We start from the raw sequence: 21,064 nt of genomic DNA, 5'->3' as shown, positions 1-21,064 counted from the left end.
CGATAAGAAAAAAAGTTAGATTATACTCACCCGGGGGTCCGGTTCGGTCCAATGGGTGTCGCAGTCCGGCCGGCGCCGTCCTCTTCCCTTCCTGTCGTGGCTCCAGCGCAGGAGTACTGCTCTGCCCTGTTGAGGGCAGAGCAGAGTCATGCAGTGCGAAGGCGCTGGGAGATGTCCGGCGCCTGCGCACTGCAGTATTCTGCTCTGCCTTCAACAGGGCAGAGCAGTGCGCCGGAGCCACGACAGGAAGCAAAGACGTCATCGCTGCAAGATTGGAGGCGCCGGACTGCAACACCCTTCGGACCAAGACCGGACCGCCCCCCGGTGAGTATAATCTAACTTTTTTTTTTTTTTTTTTTTGTTATGTTTCAGTTTACATCGAAGGCTTATCTATAGCATTTCAAAATGCTGTAGATAAGCCCCTGAATTCGATGCCGGCAGCTCATAGTCCAAAAAAGGGTCACCGATTCCCTTTAAGAGAACTGAGCAAGTCTAGACCTGCTTGTAGAAAAGTGAGGATAGAAGGAATGGAAAAGGACATAGGAACCAAATTCTTGTCCTCACACCACCAGAAGAAGACCCTCCAGTATCTGTGGTAGATACGTGAGGATGCTGGTTTTCTCGCCCTAATCATGGTCTGAATGACCTGTTGGGGACAAAACAGCCTCCCTCAGAACTGCAGCCTCAACGGCCATGCCGTTAAACTCAGAGACTGAGAACGCTGGTGGAAGAGGGAGCCTTGTCAGAGAAGAACTGGAAGGTCTGGAACCCTCCAGGGGACGTCCATGAGCATGTTCACCAGCTCCGTGTACCAGGCCTGTCTTGGCCAGTCCGGAGCTATCAGGATAACGGGGATCCCCTCTGCCTTCATCTTTTTCTCGACTCGGAATCAAGGGGAGAGGTGGAAAATAAGGCAGTCAGAATTGTGACCCCGGGATTATGTGGTGTTCATGCAAGATGCCATCAGATCGACGTCCTGAGTGATCCATCGCTGGCAAGTTTGCTTGACGATGGCGGGGCTGAGACCCTGACTGCTCAGAAAATCGGCCGCCCAATTTTCCACCCCCTGATATGGCGGGAATGTGACGTTCCGCCCAACGCAGAATCCTTGTTACCTCTATCATAAGAATGTCTACAGAACAAAGAAATTCTCCCGGTGCTTTTCCTGCTGGTAGCATCCGAAATTATATGATCCAGTCTGGACCCGAAAAGCCTACAACCCTGAAAGACCAGGTTAGTCAAAGACTTTTTTGAGGATGGATCTGCATTCCACGCTTTCAACCAGTGTGTGCGACGTATAGCAATGATATTGCTATTTGCCCTGGCGGAAGGACTGGCCACATCCTAAGAGGCAGTTAGAAGATATTTGCCGGCGTGGGCAATCTGGTCTGCCAAATCTGCCATCTCATCCAGAGGAGATGCCGTTGGGATGCCCTGGTGAAGCATTTTTTCCCAGGCAGACATGGACTTTGCCATCCAGGTGGAAGCAAAGATGAGGCAGAGGGAGGCACCAGCTGCTTCAAAGGCTGATTTAGCCAAAGACTCAATATGCCTATCTGCAGCGTCCTTAAAAGATGCACCATCCGGTAGAGACAGGACTGTCTTGGAAGACAGGCGAGAATCCGGCAGATCCACTCTGCCCATCTACCAACAAGGTCTGGGCTAAAGGGGTAAAGAATATCTAGCTGCTTCCTTTTCGGGATGTTCCCAGTCCTTAGCCATAATCTCTTCAAATTCCCCGAGATTGGGAAAAGTCCAGGATGAACACTTTACCCGTTTGAAGGAAACTGAGTGCTCCTGAGCAGGAGCCTCTTTCTCTTTTAGGTTAAGAGCTTGAGTAATAGCCAAGATAAGGCTATCGACCATGTCCTGTATTTTTGAGACCTGGTCCGAATCAGATTCAGACTGGGAATCCACATCTGACCCAAAAGCCGCCTTTGAGGAGGGGACATGGGGAGAAGAGGGCATCCTGGATGATGCAGAGGGTCCCAGGGAACTGGATGAGCAGCTAGAAAGAGCCCGCTTCCTTTGCTTTGTACCCGATCTGTCCCTGTGAATGTCGTGGTCAGGTGCGTGCGAATCATTGTGAGAGGCGTTCGGAGCACTGGTGGTGGCAGATAGATATGGAAGATGCTCCAGGACCTGGACCAGGGACTGTGATACTCTAGTCAGGTCAAAGACACACTGACATGGCAACAGCCCACTCCGGTGGGAGGGGTGTGATCTCATCCCAGGCGTTGGGTTGCTCCTGTGGGGCAGACATGGTGGAAGGACTGCAGGATGGGCAGAAAGGGTAAGGCTGACCTGAAGACCACTTTCTTTTGCAGAGGGCACAGGCGTAATAAATCACAGTAGGCTTAGTGGGAGGACGAGAAGCCCCTGCAAGGATGGGCAGAAGTCGAGCTTTGGTGATACTGCTGAAAAGGGCTATTTAGGGAGACGGAAGGAGAGATGGCAGAGTCTACTCGATGTCGGCGATGGCCAACGGATGACTGTGAGGTTACCTTTGTACCCCTTGTCAGACGTCCGCAGGGGATGCAGCGAGGTCTGATGGCGAATGCTCAGGAAATGTGCATTTAAAGACAGTGCGTACTGTCTGAGACGCTATCTGCTGAGGCACAAGATCTAAAATAGCATCGGCTATGCTGAACACAGAAAGCATGACGCAGTGCGGTGGGCATGGCTAAACTGCCGGCTGGCAAGAAACAGAAAGCGCCCCTCTGGTGAATCTCCGGGGCGGGGGTGTACCGGCAGGGATAGGGAGCTCCATGATAGGAGCAGAAAAAAGGGCTCAGAGGAGATGTGTGCAAATCGGGGGCGTGGCCAGGTCACAGCAGAAAAATCTCTGACCCAGCGAGACGTCCTATTGGCCCAAAAAAGAGCGAAATTCAAACGTGCGGTGGTGAGTGGCTGAGGAAGCTGGAGATGAAGCGTGGCCAGGGAATAAAGGAGGTTGTCCCAAGATCTGGGACCAGTCACAGGGAAAAATGCCCGCGGCTGTGCAGGGAATAATGCCTAAAGCCACCCTGTCCCGTGTTAAGGGACGGAAATACTGACGAGTCCTGCTATGCTCCCCTGCCAGTGGGGGGGGGGGGGGGGGGGAGTGTAGGGGAACATACATACCTGCAAGATGGGTCCACGGTTCCACTTCACCCATGAGGATTGCATCAGGAGCCCTCGCGTGGGTGAGGGTCGCTGGAATTAGGGATCCTCCTTCCCGCACTTTCTCAGACGGTGCAGAAGACTGCATCATCTCCATACAAGAAGGGGCGAGGCCACCGCTGGTGACCACAGTGTTCCTCGAGGTGGGGTGGGGAAAAGGCAAGGACTGGCCACCGGGAATCACCCTGAAACACCTGTAAAGGTGACAGGGTATAAAGTCCTGCCTGCGGGTCCGAGAGTGGGCGATGTGGGTGACACCACACTGCTCTTTCGATCGCATATGTACAGGAAAATAGGATGAGAAATTACACCCTGTTACCCTAAGAAGAAGAACCTGAAAAACAAAGGGAAAAAGATTTAAAAAACACAAACCGGGAACCTGTAAAGGAAAATACGGATATGGGAGCAGATCCAGGTCCGCCTCCTACAGACATTAAAATAACCAGGAGGTTAGCGTGCACTCAAGTCCAATAGCGAGGTGCAGGTGTAACGGACCAGTAGGTCCTATTACCAATAATTATCTAATTCACCGCACACTCAGAGGGGTTTATGCAAACAAGTGCTCATTTTATTATATACAAACAATGTGGGAGCCAAACAAGAATATATAGCACGAAGTAGAAGCGATATAATTAACACGACGTTTCGGCTCAGTCCGAGCCTTTATCACTTTTATCGCTGCAAATAAAAAGAAATCCATCAGAAAATGTAAACATAGAGAGAAGAGATTACAACACCATACAAAATCCAAAATAATCCCAATATATTACAGTAGTAAAAATATATACAAGATATATACAAATATACATTATGATAGTACATGGAAAACATGGATATACAAGAAGACAAGGCTCAGTAAACTAGCACCATCTTAGGTAGAATAGGAGAAAAGGGATTACCTGAATTGAAATTCGGATCTTTGAATAAAGAGGAATAGAACTCCCAAGAGAATAGCCCAAGAAAGATGGCTGAAAGGAATTGTCAAAATCATGGTTAGTAGATTCATGTGTGTAAATATCCTATTGTCTCTAGAAGGTCATACAACAGGCCATCAGCATAAGGGGAGTATAGTGTGTTGCTATAATACAAATGTGCTATAGAGGGGATGTGATAACTTGATCCCTATAATGGGCAATATATAGTCCATGATGTCCATAGAATTCTAAGTACGCAATATACTGTGTAGTGTGATACAGCACCTAAGGAAATGAAAGTTGCTACATGCATGTGCAAATGGTACCCCTCTTTGCCTATCACCAGGGCAACCGCTGTGTACATACAGCTCTAGGATACAGTCCTTAGACATGCGCAGTGCTTACATTAAGACAGCGCGACGTCCCTTCCGGTCGCGCGCTGCCACCGGGTTCTCATATAAATACCACCTAACCCTGATGGACATAGCATGGCGCCATTGCAGCTAGGCGTGGGAGCGCCGCTGTATAGCACCCTATCAACAGGTATTGTACACAAGTCCTTTTTTGATAGTGCTATGTAGGGACGCTTTAGCAACCAACTGTCAGCAAATAAGGTACACGCTGTATATAGCACATGTCATCCCATGGGAGCAGTGCTACCATTTACACATGCATGTAGCAACTTTCATTTTTCTAGTTTACTGAGCCTTGTCTTCTTGTATATCCATGTTTTCCTTGTACTATCATAATGTATATTTGTATATATCTTGTATATATTTTTACTACTGTAATATATTGGGATTATTTTGGATTTTGTATGGTGTTGTTAACTCTTCTCTCTATGTTTACATTTTCTGATGGATTTCTTTTTATTTGCAGCGATAAAAGTGATAAAGGCTCGGACTGAGCCGAAACGTCGTGTTAATTATATCGCTTCTACTTCGTGCTATATATTCTTGTTTGGCTCCCACATGTTTTGTATATAATAAAATGAGCACTTGTTTGCATAAACCCCTCTGAGTGTGCGGTGAATTAGATTATTATTCCTACAGACATTAAGCTTAAACTGAGGTACTTTGTGCCTGTCCGTTTGTGTACACTGCTGAGGAGGAGCTATTTTCCTTTTGTGCCTACTGTCAGCCTCCTAGCGACAGCAGCATACACCCATGGTTACCTGTGTCCCCCAATGAAGCGTTAAAGAAATAAATTTCCAAGAGGAGACTCTATGAAAGTAGACTACCTCCATGCTAGAAGAAAGTGGGAAGAAGGGGGAGGATTAGAGTGTAGACAACTGAAAGTGTAAAGGGCCTGTCACACTATGCGATATCGCTAGCAATATCGCTATAACTTGTGATGTTATAGCGATATTGCTAGCGATATCGCTGTGTCTGATACTTACCTACGACCTGCTCCCCCGCTGGTTATCGCTGATCGCGCGAGAACGTCCTGGACTGTTTCTCGTCGTCAGCTTCCTGCGGCGCTTCCTGTGGAGAGACGAGCATGGAGCCGGGCGGGAGGACGTCAGGATCGCCTAGTGTGACAGGTAAGTAGCGACCCCCGTCCCCAGCCATGTCGCTGGTGATATCTGCCTGTGTGGCAGCTCACTAGCGACCACTTAGCGATGTACCAGCGATCCTGACCGCGTCATATCACTGGTCGGGATCGTTGGTACATCGCTAAGTGTGACAGTACCTTTAGAGAACAATCGCTGTGTCAAGGATGTTGACTTCTTGCATTAGTAGTTTGTTTGTTTACAGGGATCGCTTTCATGATGGTGGTCATAGACCGCTGTGCAACTATATAAGTTAAAATAAGGCCCTGGGTATTTACGTGGCATCTTGATCGTGCTTATATGAATACCTTGTTTTTCTAGTATATGCCATTGTTATATTTTTTTGTGACTAGAAACTTGATTTATAGTAAAGTGCTTAGCTACACCTGAGTAGGTACTATTCTTGTTGCTAATACTATTTATATGCTCTAATATGAAATCCGTACCATACTGGGAGAAAGCATATTGCCCAACAAGCAACCACGTCTGGCAGCACACATGCAGCATCTGTCCACAATTTTCTGAAGGATATCATCCTGGTTAATAATGGGTAGATATTTTAAAATATTTTTTTAATCTACTTGAACTGGGGACTCTATGGTGTGGAGAAAGTGTGGCAAAAAAAAGCCGCCCACGTGACTGAAACCGGAACTCACCCAGGGAATATAAAGTTCATTTTCTTCTCAGTGCTCTAAGTGCAGGCGCCGGGGAGGTTAGTAACGCTATTAACCTGCAGATTAACACCATATCTGCAGGACAAAGGCTTTTTTTTTTTCTGGTTACAAGTTCCCTTTAACCCCTTATAATAATAATAATAAATTTTATTTTTATAGCGCCGACATATTCCGCAGCACTTTACATTTCAGAGGGGATTTGTACAGACAATAGACATTACAGCATAACAATCACATACAGTAGATTATAACAAATACCAAGAGGAAAGAGGGCCCTGTTCGCAAGCTTACAGTCTGAGGAAAGAGGGAGACACGAAAGGTGGGTGGTAACAGTTGCCCTGATTGTATGGACCAGCCATAATGTTAGGTGTGTGACAGTACGGACACAGAGGGCTAATGGATGCATAAAGCATGTGGGAGAATGATGCGGGGAACCTGGTTATGGTAAAACTTTTGGCTCTGCCACACAGGGATAGGTTAGGTTAATGTGTTGAGGCGATAGGCCAGTCTGAATAAATGCGTTTTCAGGACACGCTTAAAATTGTGGGGATTGGGGACTAATCGTATTGACCTGGGAAGTGCATTCCAAAGAATTGGCGCGGCACGTGTAAAGTCTTGGAGACGGGAGTGGGAGGTTCTGACTATTGAGGATGCTACCCCTTCACGACCTTGGGTTTTTCCATTTCCGTGTTTTTTTTTTTCTCGGTCTTCCTAGAGTGCAGCAACACCGATCTATGACGTACCTATACGTCATAAGTTGTGAAAGGGGTTAAGATTGATACTGCTTTAAAATCAATAAACTGTTGATGTCACACGTGATTGACAACTACATTTCTTGCAGTCATAAAATCTGCCTTGTTTTCTTGTTTTTTTCATTTGTGGCAAAATTGCCTTGTAATATGTTCAAATTCTAATGTATGTTTGTTTTTTCCTCCAATAGGAAGAAACAAGGAAAAAGCCTAAAATGACGATTGTTGAATCTGCACAGCCCGGCAATGAACCCCTATGTACAGTAGATGTTTGATCTAAGCACTAAAGGGAGCAATAAGAAACTAAGAGAGCTTACTTTGACGAACTTTTCATCTGATATAGAAGGTGATTCATAAATAGGGCTGCTTCCTTATGCATTGTCCTTTATTTTTCTCTTAACTGGACAAAAAATAGACATATTACCTCCTTTATGAAGCACTCTGTTTTTTTTTTTATTTTCTTTTTCGCTTCTGTCCAAAACATTGGCTGAGGTGTGTAAATCTCAAAAGCAAAGAAAGTGATACACTTAGGACATCAAGCACTTCCGCTACTAGGGTCATGTCCGTCTGTGTATGTAGAGAAGACGACTAAATGTAGGTCCTAGGTGCAAATGCGAAGCTAAAATATTCAGTTGACTGAATGCACTGAATAGCGGATTGATGACTCTGACAGAACTTGGTATACCTAATATTTGTCGTGATGTTTTGCCTACTGATCGCTGTCTAGCTTGCCATATTTATTTATGCCTAGGTCCTGTAAAATAAGGTCTGACCATTTCAAATGAAGATGTGTGGGAAAGCTTTACACTGTGGTAGCCACTGCAATATGATCCATTGTGGTTACTGGCCTATAGGCACAGACCATGCGAAAAATAATAATCCGGACACTAGCTTTTAGGAATTTACTCCGATTTGAAGTATGAAGGACCCACCACAGCACAATATCCAGCACATCCAGTTATTATTTTGCACACGTCTCCGCTGCTTCTGCTGTAAAGTCTCGGCCACATCAGTCGGCCACTATAACCTGGATTGACTGCGTGTTGCAGCCATATCATTTCCTGGCAAGTTCGGAGCAATCAACTGCTGTAATTCATCTCTTGTATCATAGATGTTTACTGAAAAGATGTCGTGTAAGCACAGCCTGTATGCAAACGGAATGAATGTTGTTGTCCTATGCCCTTTAATAGCTGCATCAGTCTGCAATGCAAATACTACTTGTAAGTAAGTGTGATACACATTGTATGCAGTGTACTGGGCCTGGATGGTCACACTTGCCTTGTATCCTAAGAGGTCACATGAGCAGGAAGTTACAGCGGGTGCTCACGCTGTTTAATACAATGAATCTTTAAGCACACAAAGGGTGGCTTTAAAGACGTAATGATCTTTTTCAGAGTTTCTTCAAGACATCAGGCAATAGGTTGTTACCAGGAGAAATGTATAATTTAGGAAGAATCTGAGGATTGTAATACAAAGTTCTTTACGTTGGATGAATTTTGTACTTTTTAGTTAACTGTATTACTGGTGAATTGGTGCAGACTGCCTATTCTCTTACTACACTATGATGTTTTAACTAGAAAATTGGTTACTAATTATGTAGGATCCTACCATTGGTACAAATATGAATGTTGGTAAGCTTTCTGTATGTAGATGCTATTCATCAATGTTGCCTGTGTTGTAACGCCTTATATGTACCAAAGGCAATGACGTTCTGTCTCCTACCACCATGTGGGCTGCTTCATCCATTCATCTTCTCGCTGTTTGACTAAGAAATTTAGCTATTTTATCTAAACTTCATTAAAAGCCAAGTGAGCGTGGCCAAAATGTGTGGGTTTTTTGTTTTCGTCATGCATCCTTGTTTAGCGCTCCTTCTTTCTAGCGCAATTATTTTATTTTTTTTGCCAATCTCATCCGCTGTGCAGCTTGTCAAACACTTTACTTCTGTAGTGAAACTTATTTAGGCAATAAAAAATCCACAACTGTATATGCAATATAGTGATAAAACCCATCCGGGCGCTTTCTTTTATATAATATAACGTCGGGTCTAACTTCTTCCACATTGACACCAGTCTGTTGTCCCGGGGCCTGGTAAGAACCATGCTCTTAGCACTTCCATGAGGATCATGACATAAAGGTATGCTAGCTCAGATTTCTATCTTTTATATCCTTGATTGTATATTCTTTTATCATTCACTAATACTACTGCATATATAAACTTTAACGCAAAACTAAATCATCATGTGTGTATATAGCCAAATCGGTAATACTGTACTCCAGTTGTACACGCATATAGGTGAAGACATTCATTGTACTCTACTTTGGCAGCTACTAATTAGAGTAACAGCAACATGTATAAGGCTGCATTCACACTATATTTACTCACAATATGAGGCCTATACATGTGCAATCCCAATCCAAAATGTGGTGTCCAAATATGGTAATGTTCCTTTAGATTTATATCGTACATACACTTGCTTTACCCATGTCTGTAATTACCTCTGAATTTGATAGCTTTCAGTCACGTTGGAAACCGCAGATCACGAGCTCATGAAATGGATCTTGTTTAGTTTCACAAATAGAACAGTGTTGCCACATTTGGTTTCCTCCAACCTACTTTTTTTTTTTTTTTTAAATTTTTAAATAAACTTTCAGATTTTAATTTAAAGGTTTGTCTCACATTATCTCTTCAGGAGCGCATTGCTCCCCGTGCAGCAGACTACCTAGACTACCTGATTGCTGACAGTTCAGGCCAGTGTCTTCATTGCACTTTTAGTCTCAACTGTGTACACTCAATCTGCGCAGTATGAGGCAGCATCAGAAGCGCTAGCAAGTTCAGCACCAAAGAGCTTGTAAGCACTGCACATGTTTCCTGTAAGGTCCTCTTTCCAGTGAGCTGTAAATGGGAAAAGAGGGATGGCTGGAAAATTTAAGTAAGTAAATTGCAAAGTTTCTTGACGTTACTAGCAATTTAACATTTTACCCACCTAATGAGATGGGAATAACCATTTTATTGTTGATGGATAATTTTGCAATCTTATTTTGCTGCTAAAAGAGTCATCAGTGATGAAACTGACGGCCTTCAGGATCTAGGGACTATGGGCAGAAGTCCCCAAAAAGCAGATATATAATACGGCAGAGCTGTAGCATGTTTCTACACTCCAGAATTTCAGAATGAGTTTTCCAATGTTAATGGCTTGTATAGTACGTATATGCAAACCAAAGTGTGAGGATAAGATTGAGCTGTTGTAGTCCATGCAATAACTTTACTTTTAATATGGGGCATGTGTATAACGTTTACCCTCGTCACAAGTTTCCAACTTCAAAATAGTTATTTTTATTTAATGAAAAGCAAAAACTGAATCCATTTATGGACCTGAATAATGCATGCAATGTAAAGGCAGTTGCGGCAGACATCTGCATTGTGGGCATGTGCACCGAGACAGTCACGCAATGGCAGGTTATCCGCGCGGTTCGTGGAAGTACAAAAATGAGCTCTTACTTTCCAATATCTAATTACATGACCCAACCGTATATCTGTCCGCTCTCCTGACATGTTAGCATTTAATGAAGAACAGTTTTTATTAAAGCTAATGCTGGAGCATATTTTTTTACAGCTCTGAATTGTGCTGTTCCCGTTATTCCCACTGGAAATGTTATAAGTATATTGCCTCCCAGGCATTACCAAATTAGTCTGTGTAGAGGAAAACCCCCACACCCCCCCAATCAGTGCTGACATTGTAAGACAGCATAGAGACTCGCCCCTTTAACTGTAATGCCCACTTGTCAATATATTCATGCATAGATGTTTAACGACACAACATAATTATGCAAAGAGATGTTCCACAATTATTATTTCATAGGGAATACAAGTATTTCCTAAGACCGGTTAAGTTATGAAAAGGTGGAAAAATTTCAGGAAATGGATTTCTAAAAAAAAAAATAAATATAATAGGCCCAGAAAAGACTGACGTGCAGTACTTAAGGCATGGAAATGAATCATCCTGGATTTGGCTTGAAAATCAGCACAGGTAATTTTAACTTTTTTCTTAAATGAGAAGTGAAATTCAGAGAAGTGAATTCAGACGTCCGTGATCGTTTCATGCATGACTGAGGCTGTCAAGTTCGGGTCGGGAGAATGATGTCCAGTCTGTCCATATGTCTGTGTACAGGTCATTTTTCCACAGGCATCTGAATTTGGCCTGATGTTTCCTGAATACCCTTTAAGCTGGATTTTTATGCATTTTTTTTAACAATTGTTTTTTCGCCCAGCCATGTTTTACATGCATCATTTTTAAATCCTAAAGTGAAACGGCTAGGAAAAAAAAACCAACAAGCATCACACTTTGAAAACAATAATAGCGCAATCTAAGTGCAGCAAAGAAAACTGCAAAGATAAGAAAAAAAGCCAGAAATTAAACATTGTTTTTAGTGCATTTAGAGGGGTTGTCCGGTCCAAATCGATAAGTTTGCAGTCACTCTGTGACTGCATTCATGAATCCCCCTCCAGCGCACACGCCCTATCATCGACCACTGGATGGCCGCGTCACTATACGGGATGTGTCCATGCTATGAAACCGGTGAATCCCCACACCGCAGTGTGCGCACTGGGGAAATTCATAAGTTTGCAGTCACACAGAGTGACTGCAGACTTACCAATTTAGACCGGACAACTCCTTTAATAACTCCCAATTGATCCACTGTTGACATCATTCTTATGCCACAAAAAATACAGCATGTTTCCTAAAATTATTTTGACATGAAAACATCCTATGTTCCCACAATGAGTATTTGGTGCATATTTTCACTGAGCAAAAAAAAAAAAAAGCGTATTACAGTTAAAGTTTAGTGAATGGGATTTTTATTTTTCTTGTGTGCACTGTGCTTTTTTTTTGTTTTTACACAGTGTAAATTGATTGCGGTGCATTAGTTTTTTATTTATTTATTTTTGGCAAATGTTTCTTTTTTGCAGATTTTGCCCGTAGACTTGAATGACATGGTTAGAATCAAATGGTAAAAAAAAATGCTTACAGTGCATTTCTCCTGTAATTGCAAAACATGTGTAATCCACACATAACTTTGATAAAACTTTATTGATAAAGTTAAATAAAATGGATTTGTTTTGGAAATTTCCTGTTATTTAAGACATGACATACTAAAACAAAAACCATAGCGTGGGGGGGGAATTGTACTCAAACACAAGTAACCTAATTCATACACTTATTGCTCAAATAATGGAGCATAAAAACCACCAAATCAGTGGGAATTTAGCCTTGGGCTCTTTCATATTTATACGTATTTTCATTTTTAGAGCTAAACGCTTTTCTCGGATGAGAGAAAAAACCATTATCTCTACGTACTAGCAGTCAAAGATAGAACTTGTTTGTGAAAAATGGATGTCTGAATGGACCCTAAGACTTGCATTTGCAGCCTTCACTTGTATTTCCAGTGTTTCTATATTGACTGCAAATATTGACTTCTAAACCTACATGTTTGAATGTGAGTTTTTCTAAGAAATAGGCTCTCCCCTTGCCTATTCTATCCAGTATGTATAGTCACTAGCGATGAGCCTTGTAAGCAACTTTTTACTTTTATTTGTCGATTGCATGTTAAGTGCTCATTGCTTGCTACATTCTACTGGAACTTTTACATCTCTTTTGGTGCATGAATTTCCGATCTTTATTTAAATTTTACATTTCTTTGCCAGACAGTGAGAGTAAACCTAAACTATGTAAGATTTGCATTTTTTTCCCGTTATAATTTGTTGAAATAAAAATGAGGCACTCTTGGGTACGTGATATATACACCTAAATGGTACAAGAGCAGAAAAGCTCGACTTCTTTGGTACTTGGTCAGTGTGGAAAGTTAATCAACTGCTTGTAATCTTATGTAAGATTTGATTATAAGCCACTTATACATTATATTCTTATGTACATTTTTTATTGTTGCTATAAGTGTTTATCTATATAAATCCTAATATCCAGGCTAAGCTATAAAAAATTGACTAAATAGACATGATTGTTCTTTATGTTCCATGACGTTGTGAGGCCAATGGCAAATTAAAAGCTTTGTTTTGCGTGCGCCAGCTATATTAACCAGTGTAAGTATTGTCTGCGCAGTGATAACTTGTAATCTGAATATACTTATTGGTTGCTGTATGAATTATGTGGAGTGACTGTCAAATAAGTGATTTGTCAAACTTGTCATATGTTTGAAATGGGGTTCTGCTTTTAATACTGATGTAAATCTTGTGCACTTGATCCTCGGTATTGTGTTTTTAAAGCCTTTTATTAGTTTTAAGCAATAAAGTTTGATATTACAATGAAACCGTTGCATTTTTTTTCCTTTAAGGTGTTAAAATTACAATTGATCATCTTTTTTTTTTTTTACTACTCTATAATTCAATCCAAGGGAGCTTTGGGAAGCAATTAAATGTTCCCATACATACAGTTGCAAATAAAATTAAATCCCCGATATTATACCCTGTTCTTAATTTCACTCTAACAATTGCATTCTATTCTTTCACATTCCTATATCTTTGTACACTTTACGCTTTTCTGTTTTTTCTTATCTAACGTTTTGTTGTCTCACCCTTCTCCCCTCATTGTCTACCTTCTTCTTTAGGGACTCCCCCTATTAATAGGGGCTATTCAACAAGTGGTCAGCATTGCCCCAGTAATCTGAAACAAATATGCCTCCCATAAAATTTGGATCGTTAAATACCATGGGGTTCAATATTCCTCAAAAAAGAGCTCAGATATTATTTGGAATGCACAAGCAAAAAGTACAATTACTACTTTTACAGGAAACCCATTTTAAAGAGGGACACTTTCCTAATATAAGAGATCGGTATTTCACAAAATGGTTCCGTAGCGCCAACGCAGAGTTGCGGTCAAGGGGAGTGTCTATAGCAATACACAAATCTTTGATACATTCAGTGGTTGACACTTGGTTGGATACTGAAGGAAGATATGCCATATTCAAGCTCAGACTATTTGCCACTATGTATACTATTGTGGGATGGTATGCACCCAACCAAGGTCAAACTAATGCTTGTTCCTTTCTGAGGGTACTCTCCAATGTAGCAGAGGGTGTAGTGATAATTGGTGATTTCAGTGTGTCCTTAGATCCTGCCTTGGATACGACAGGACGGAGTGCCGTTCCCTCCAGACAAATATCAGCCTTGAAAAAATGGTTACACCACATGCAATTAACACGTTTGGAATATCATGAATCCGCAAGGCTGAGATTATACTTTTTATTCAAATCCCCACAAATCTGATAGCCGAATTGACTTTTTCTTAATTAGTCATTGAGCACTCGCTTGGCAACCTCGACCTGCCATAGGCAACATTATTTGGTCTGATCATACGCCTCTTAACACGCCATCGTTACTCCCATTACTAAAGAAACCCGCTCTCGACCCATCCTGCACAAACTACAGACCAGACTCCAATCGACCCCTTCATCTCTAAACTTTTGGAGCGCCTAGTTTACTCCCGCCTTACCCGTTACCTCTCCACTCACTCCCTTCTAGACCCTTCACAGTCCGGCTTCCGCCCCCTACATTCGACGGAAACTGCACTCATCAAAGTGACCAATGACCTGACAGCAAAACGTAACGGTGACCACTCTGTGCTCATTCTTCTTGACCTATCTGCAGCTTTCGATACTGTTGACCACCATCTCCTACTCTCTAGGCTCCAGTCATTAGGTATTAAGGACACTGCTCTCTCCTGGTTCTCTTCCTATCTTTCTGACCGCTCCAGTGTTTTGTTCTCTGGCTCCACTTCATCTCCTCTTCCTCTTGCTGTCGGGGTACCTCAGGGCTCAGTCCTTGGCCCCCTTCTCTTCTCTACACAGCCCCAATTGGACAGACCATCAGCAGATTTGGCTTTCGGTACCATCTTTATGCTAATGACACACAACTATATAAGTCTTCCCCCGACCTTACCCCCTCTGTACTACAGAACGCCAGTGACTGTCTGTCCGCAGTCTCCAATATCATGTCCATTCTCTATCTGAAGCTCAACCTCTCCAAAACTGAACTACTTCTGCTCCCGCCGTCTACTAACCTTCCTAAATCTGACACTTCTCTCTCCGTGGGTGGTACCACAATAACACCCCGGCAGCAGGCGCACTGTCTGGGTGTTATGTTTGACACCAATCTCTCCTTCACATCCCATATACAATCTCTTGCACGCTCTTGCAGCTTACACCTAAAGAACATCTCTAGAATCCGCCCTTTTCTCACCATGGAAACAACAAAAACCCTCACTGTAGCATTGATCCACTCCCGCCTGGATTACTGCAACTCTCTTAACTGGCCTCCCCGTCGACTATCCCCTCTCCAGTCCATACTTAATGCAGCAGCCAGGGTCGTCCATCTGGCTAATCGGTACTCGGACGTGTCCGCTCTTCGTCAGTCTTTACACTGGCTGCCCATTCTTTATAGGATCCAATTCAAAGTACTTCTCACCCACAAAGCTCTCCACGGTGCGGCACCCCCCTACATCTCCCCTCATTTCTGTCTATCGGCCTAGCCTATCGCTGCGCTCTGCAAACGACTTTCGACTAACCTCTGCACTAATCCGTACCTCCCACTCCCGAATCCAAGACTTCACCCGTGCGGCGCCTATCCTCTGGAATGCTCTACCCCAAGAAATTGGGACTAATCTCAATTTGCATAGTTTTAGGCGCTCCCTCAAAACACATTTGTTCAGAGCAGCTTATCACGTTCACTAATCAAAGTAATTCTATGTGTAAGTGTGCATGTATAGTGAATGGGCTATCTCCATCCATCCTTCACTCCCTCAAGATGGCTGGACCTTCACTGTAAATATACAATTGTAAATACACACCTGTACTATGTATCGCCCTCACCTCATTGTAGATTGTAAGCTCTCACGAGCAGGGTCGTCTTATTTTGCTTTAATTATTGTATTAACGTTGCTACTTATGACTTGTGTTTTGAAACTGTTAAACTGTAAAGCGCTGTGGAATATGTTGACGCTATATAAATAAATATTATTAACCATCCATCCTCCAGATAGCCCAAACCGTACTTGGACATGGGGGTTCAATGATAATTTACTTAGGGATTCTGTCTGTACCTCTGACGTTAAAGAGACAATTGAGCTTTATCAACACTTTCTTCAGACCCCACATCTTTACCTTGACAGTGGGAAGCTCTCAAGTGTGTCCTTAGGGGCACGCTGATAAACCATGGCGCTCGTCTCAAAAAAAGAAAAAGCTCTTAAAAGTCTCAGAACTTCTAAAACAGATATGTACACTAGAAATAAGACACAAAAATAATCTCTCTTCAACCACCTTGGTAGAATTGACGAACTGTAGAGAGGAACTTAGATCCATAATGGATGAAAAATATCTGAAATAGAAAAATCGTTTTAAGAGGGTCTTATATAATCATGCTGATAAATGTAGTCACACTTTATCGTGTCTCCTTCATCCACGCACCCAGTTATCCCCAGATTACAACAACAAGGAGGAGGGGAAATGTGTAATCCTGTGGAAATTCTGGGAATAATGGAATCATACTATGCTTAACTTTACAACATTCAGGGGAATAGCTCAGACTTAGACCCTCAGATTCTGCAGGACCGCATCGATAAATATATAGATGACACGGCACTCCCCACTATCGATACGGACTCACAAGAACACTTGGAAGATAGTCTAGACTATCAAAAACACAAATATTTTAAATGGGGGAACAGGCCGGGGAGGTTACTGACCTCTCACTAAACCTTTCAGACAAGCAACTAGGATTACCAGGATTCGTAACCAAAATGGCATAGCCATAACGGATAATGAACAAATAATAGAAGAATTCAGACAATTTTTTGGGTCCTTGTATATAGATCTGGGAGAGGAGATTTCGGAGGCATCGGGTTTCTTCGGGGATGGGGTGGCTCCTGGTATTACGGAGGACCAGAGAAACTTGCTTAATTCACCTATTACCATTACGGAGGTCCTGTCAGCCAACTCTACTCTTAAGATTTCTAAGGCACCAGGTCTAGACGCGTTTAGTGGAGAATATTATAAAATCTTAGGCCCATGGGTAGGTCCACAGCTAGTTGAGTTATTTAATGGAATTATGGAAAAAGGTTATATTCCAGATAGATTTAATGAGGCTTGTATCATTATGCTTCCTAAGCCTGGGAAGGATCCACTGCAAGTGGAGGGATACCGCCCAATCTCACTGCTCAATGCAGATTTTAAACTCTTGACAAAAATATTGGCAACCAGGGTTCAGCAAATTATTACTGAGTTAATTTCACCACATCAGACGGGGTTTGTACATGGAAAATCGATAACCTATAATATAAGAACAGCGATAGGCACTATATCTAGTTGTAGAGTCAATAAAGGCAGGAGAAGCATAGTGGTGGGTCTTGACGCAGATAAGGCCTTTGATAGTTTCCTGGAATTATTTATATAAACTGTTAGAGGTCAGTGGGTTTGGGTCATGGTTCTGCAATGCTATTAAATTATTATATAGGGACCCCACATCTAGGCATTTTATAAACAACACTTTATTGGAGCCCTTTGCCATTCAGAAGGATACGAGGCAGGGATGCCCACTGTCCTCATTATGGTTTAACTTAGCATTAGATCCCTTGTTGAGAACTCTTCAAACTATGCCGGGTTTCCATGAGATTCCTACAGGGAACATGGAAGCAAAATTATTTGCTTTTGCAGATGATATTTTACTATTTATTGCCAACCCAACACAAGCTATCCCAACCTTAATCTCAACAGTTGAAGAATTTGGACATCTTACTGGCTTTAAAATTAATTATAATAAGTCAGAAGCATTAGCGATATGCAGGGCGGGCAGAATAGCTGAGAGCTGGTTCCCCTTTCAATGGAGGAGTGAGTCTATTGGATATCTAGGCATCAGACTTCCAGCAGATCCACATAAATTGTACTGCCTTAATTATGGACCTATTATTAATAAGGTTACTAGCCTCCTCAACTCCTGGAAACATTTCATTTTGTCTTTTACTGGGAAATGTCACTTATAATTTAGGAAAAATTATTTTATTTCAAACATTACCACTTCTGTTATCAAAATCGGACATTAACCTTTTGAATAGGACATTTTGACAGTTTATATGGGGAGTGGGGGATCGTTCATGTATTGGGTTATGTAAATTACAACTCCCAAGATCTGAGGGAGGCATTAACTTCCCCGATATTGTCCGATATAACAAAGCGGCCAATTTACGATATGTAATAGATTGGATGCGGGGGACATCCCACTTCGCCAATACTCACCTAGAGGGGCAGATTTACCAACATATTTCATTAATGGCCTTGTTACATCTGACTAACTAGGAACTCCCTGATGAAATTATGTCTTCCAATATTGTGGCAAACTATTCTGTCTTGGAGAAGAGGTAGGAAATTGTGTAATTTGAATGGTAGACTGTCACCTTTCCAGCCTTTTCTGGGTAACCCATTGTTTTTAAAAAGTAAACCGCCAAAAGTTTATAAAACTATGAGGCAACAAAAATGCGTTCTTGGAGTGGATCTATTAGACCATGGTTTCTCTATGATCACTTTTGACGAGGCAGTATCCCGTTATCCCATATATGAAGGACGGCCTTTCTTATTCCTTCAAGCACGTAGTCTGGTTCTTAGGTTTATAGTTAGCAGACGGCGTGAGGGTTTGGGCGATAAATTGGATATCCTCAGAAAGGGCAGGGCTCACTTGGTGTCAACTAGTACCATATACTCCACTCTGCGGAAGGAATGGTCTTGGGAGGCCAAAACCTCGAGTCCGGCGGGATGGGTACGGGACATGGAAGGTCTGGAGGTGGGAGATGTATTAGAAGCTACTGAGGCACAAAGGAAAGTTATTCCATATAATAGTTATACAGATATTTAATATAGAGGATAATTAAAACCACATTACATCGGCGCTCCTAACCGTGCCAACTGAAGCCGCAGGTGCTCTAGCTGCCTCTGTGTTGATAGCTGGCAGTAATAAGTACAAAAAATAAAAGCAAAAAGTGCACCGCGCTAGAGTTGCTGCTAAACAGGTGAAAAAATGCCTGCTTGCAATAATTGGTGATTGAAGAGATATAGATAATATGGCATGTAAATGGTAAAAAACCTGCCTACCTTAAGATGAACCTGTACTCCAACCAGGAAATGATGACAAGGTGAAATGGGGGTCATGTGAAGTAAAATCGCTTAATAGCTGATCCCCATAAATGGCTGCAACGGGAAGGTCCTGGGCGCCGGAGCAGGGAGGTGTAAACTGAGCCATACACCGGTGGTTGCACAGGATCACAGTGACACATGGGATGAGTGCACCGGGTGAAGGAAGGCTGGGGACCGGAGAGCATCCTCCCCTGGATGGAACCCACCTAACCCTCACTGAGGGCTTGATTCACGTGGCATGCGCCGGCCGGGAGACGCCGCTACCAGTGTTGGAGTGGAGAGGGGGCGTGGTCTGGGTGACGTCACCTAGATGGGGTGCTGGGAACCAAGAGACGGTAGCTGAGATGGGTCAATCGCCAATGCGATGAGGGTTAGGTGGGTTCCATCTTAAGGTAAGCAGGTTTTTTACCATTTACATGCCATATTATCTATATCTCTTCAGTCACCAATTATTGCAAGCAGGCATTTTTTTACCTGTTTAGCAGCAACTCTAGCGCGGTGCACTTTTTGCTTTTAGTTATACAGATATGGCCTTATTATTGCTACATAGGGCTTATATTACCCCGTATGTCCAATCTAGAATGTCTCCCACAAATTCATATCAATGCGTAAAATGTGGTCTACATAATACTGACATTTTCCATCATATGTGGGGTTGTCCAAAAATTCAAAAGTTGTGGCGTGATATCCACTCTGAGTTGCAACAACTGAGTGGTTTTGAGTTCCCTCTTACCCCACAATGGGCTATTTTTAATATCCTAGAGGAGACCCAAAGAGTATTACCAAAGCCATGTTAGTGATTTGGGCCTCAGCAGTAAGGAAAAGTATATTACATCAATGGTTACACTCAAATGTTCCGTCAAAATCGTTAATATTGACAAAAATTAATTTTCTGTTTAAAATGGACTGGTTGGAAACCTTGACCAGCAAAGAAAAATTAACAGAAAAGTTCTTCACCAGATGGTCGTTTTTTGTTCCATCCTTGGATACAGAATCTAGGAACAGACTTAAGAAGCAATTTGAGAGCACCAGATGGTACCTGCTACAAAGCATCAGTGGACACGCACCAATTTAAGGAATCCTTTCAAATGATGATTGTAGGAAGGGGGGGAGGAAAAGATGGGATTTGCTTAATATCATAAATATACTGTAACTGTCTGTACCTTTTCCTTGTTGTTAACATTGTTAAATTAATAAAAATAGTTTAAAAAAAAAAAACACTTAGAAAATCATTTTTCGGAAGATGAAATCAACTCCGCTATTAAAAACACACCCCCCAGGTAAAAGCCCTGGGCCCGATGGCTTTATGCCACAGTTCTATAAATCATTCTGAGAACAAATTACTCCATTCCTCACTAAAGTGTTTAATTCTGTCTCCATCCCCTTTGTCCCACAAACCCTAGAAGCACACAACCGTAATCCCAAAACCAGGGAAGGATTCGTCGTTAGTCTCCAACTATCGGTCAATATCCCTATTAAATGTTGACATCAAACTTTTCTCTAAATTGCTGGCCCACAGGTTAACACCCCCTTCTACCATCAATAATTCACACTGATCAAGTGGGATTTGTACAGGGAAGAGAAGCCCGAGATAATGTAAATAAAACTATATCACTTGTGGAAAATGCCTTGTCTTCATCAAAATCGCTGGGTTTGCCGTCGGTGGATATGGAGAAGGCATTCGACCATGGACATTGGGGTTTTATGAAGGCTGCTCTTAAACAGGCATCGGACAGGGTTTCCTTGATTAAAATAATGGCTTTATACACACGTCCATCTACCCATGTAAGAGCTAGTGGCACTCTTTCTAATCCACTTGCAACG

The 21,064-nt window shown here is 42.4% G+C and overlaps 1 protein-coding gene across 1 annotated transcript in view; it reads left to right on the top strand.

The window, feature by feature from the left end:
• DGCR8 (DGCR8 microprocessor complex subunit) overlaps positions 1-13,375 on the top strand; it is a 175,190-nt gene extending 161,815 nt beyond the window's left edge. The window contains exon 14 of the mRNA XM_073559047.1: positions 7,243-13,375. Within this exon, the coding sequence (XP_073415148.1) occupies positions 7,243-7,326 (84 nt within the window). The 3' untranslated portion in view covers positions 7,327-13,375. The remainder of the gene's footprint in view (positions 1-7,242) is intronic.
• The last annotated feature ends 7,689 nt before the right edge of the window (positions 13,376-21,064 follow it).

This window comes from Dendrobates tinctorius, unplaced genomic scaffold, assembly GCF_039654945.1.
Source record: "Dendrobates tinctorius isolate UK_male_01 unplaced genomic scaffold, ASM3965494v1 ptg000265l, whole genome shotgun sequence".
NCBI classification, from domain to species: domain Eukaryota; kingdom Metazoa; phylum Chordata; class Amphibia; order Anura; family Dendrobatidae; genus Dendrobates; species Dendrobates tinctorius.
The sequence above is the reverse complement of the archived record's forward strand: the minus strand, read 5'-3'. Positions and strand labels throughout refer to the sequence as shown.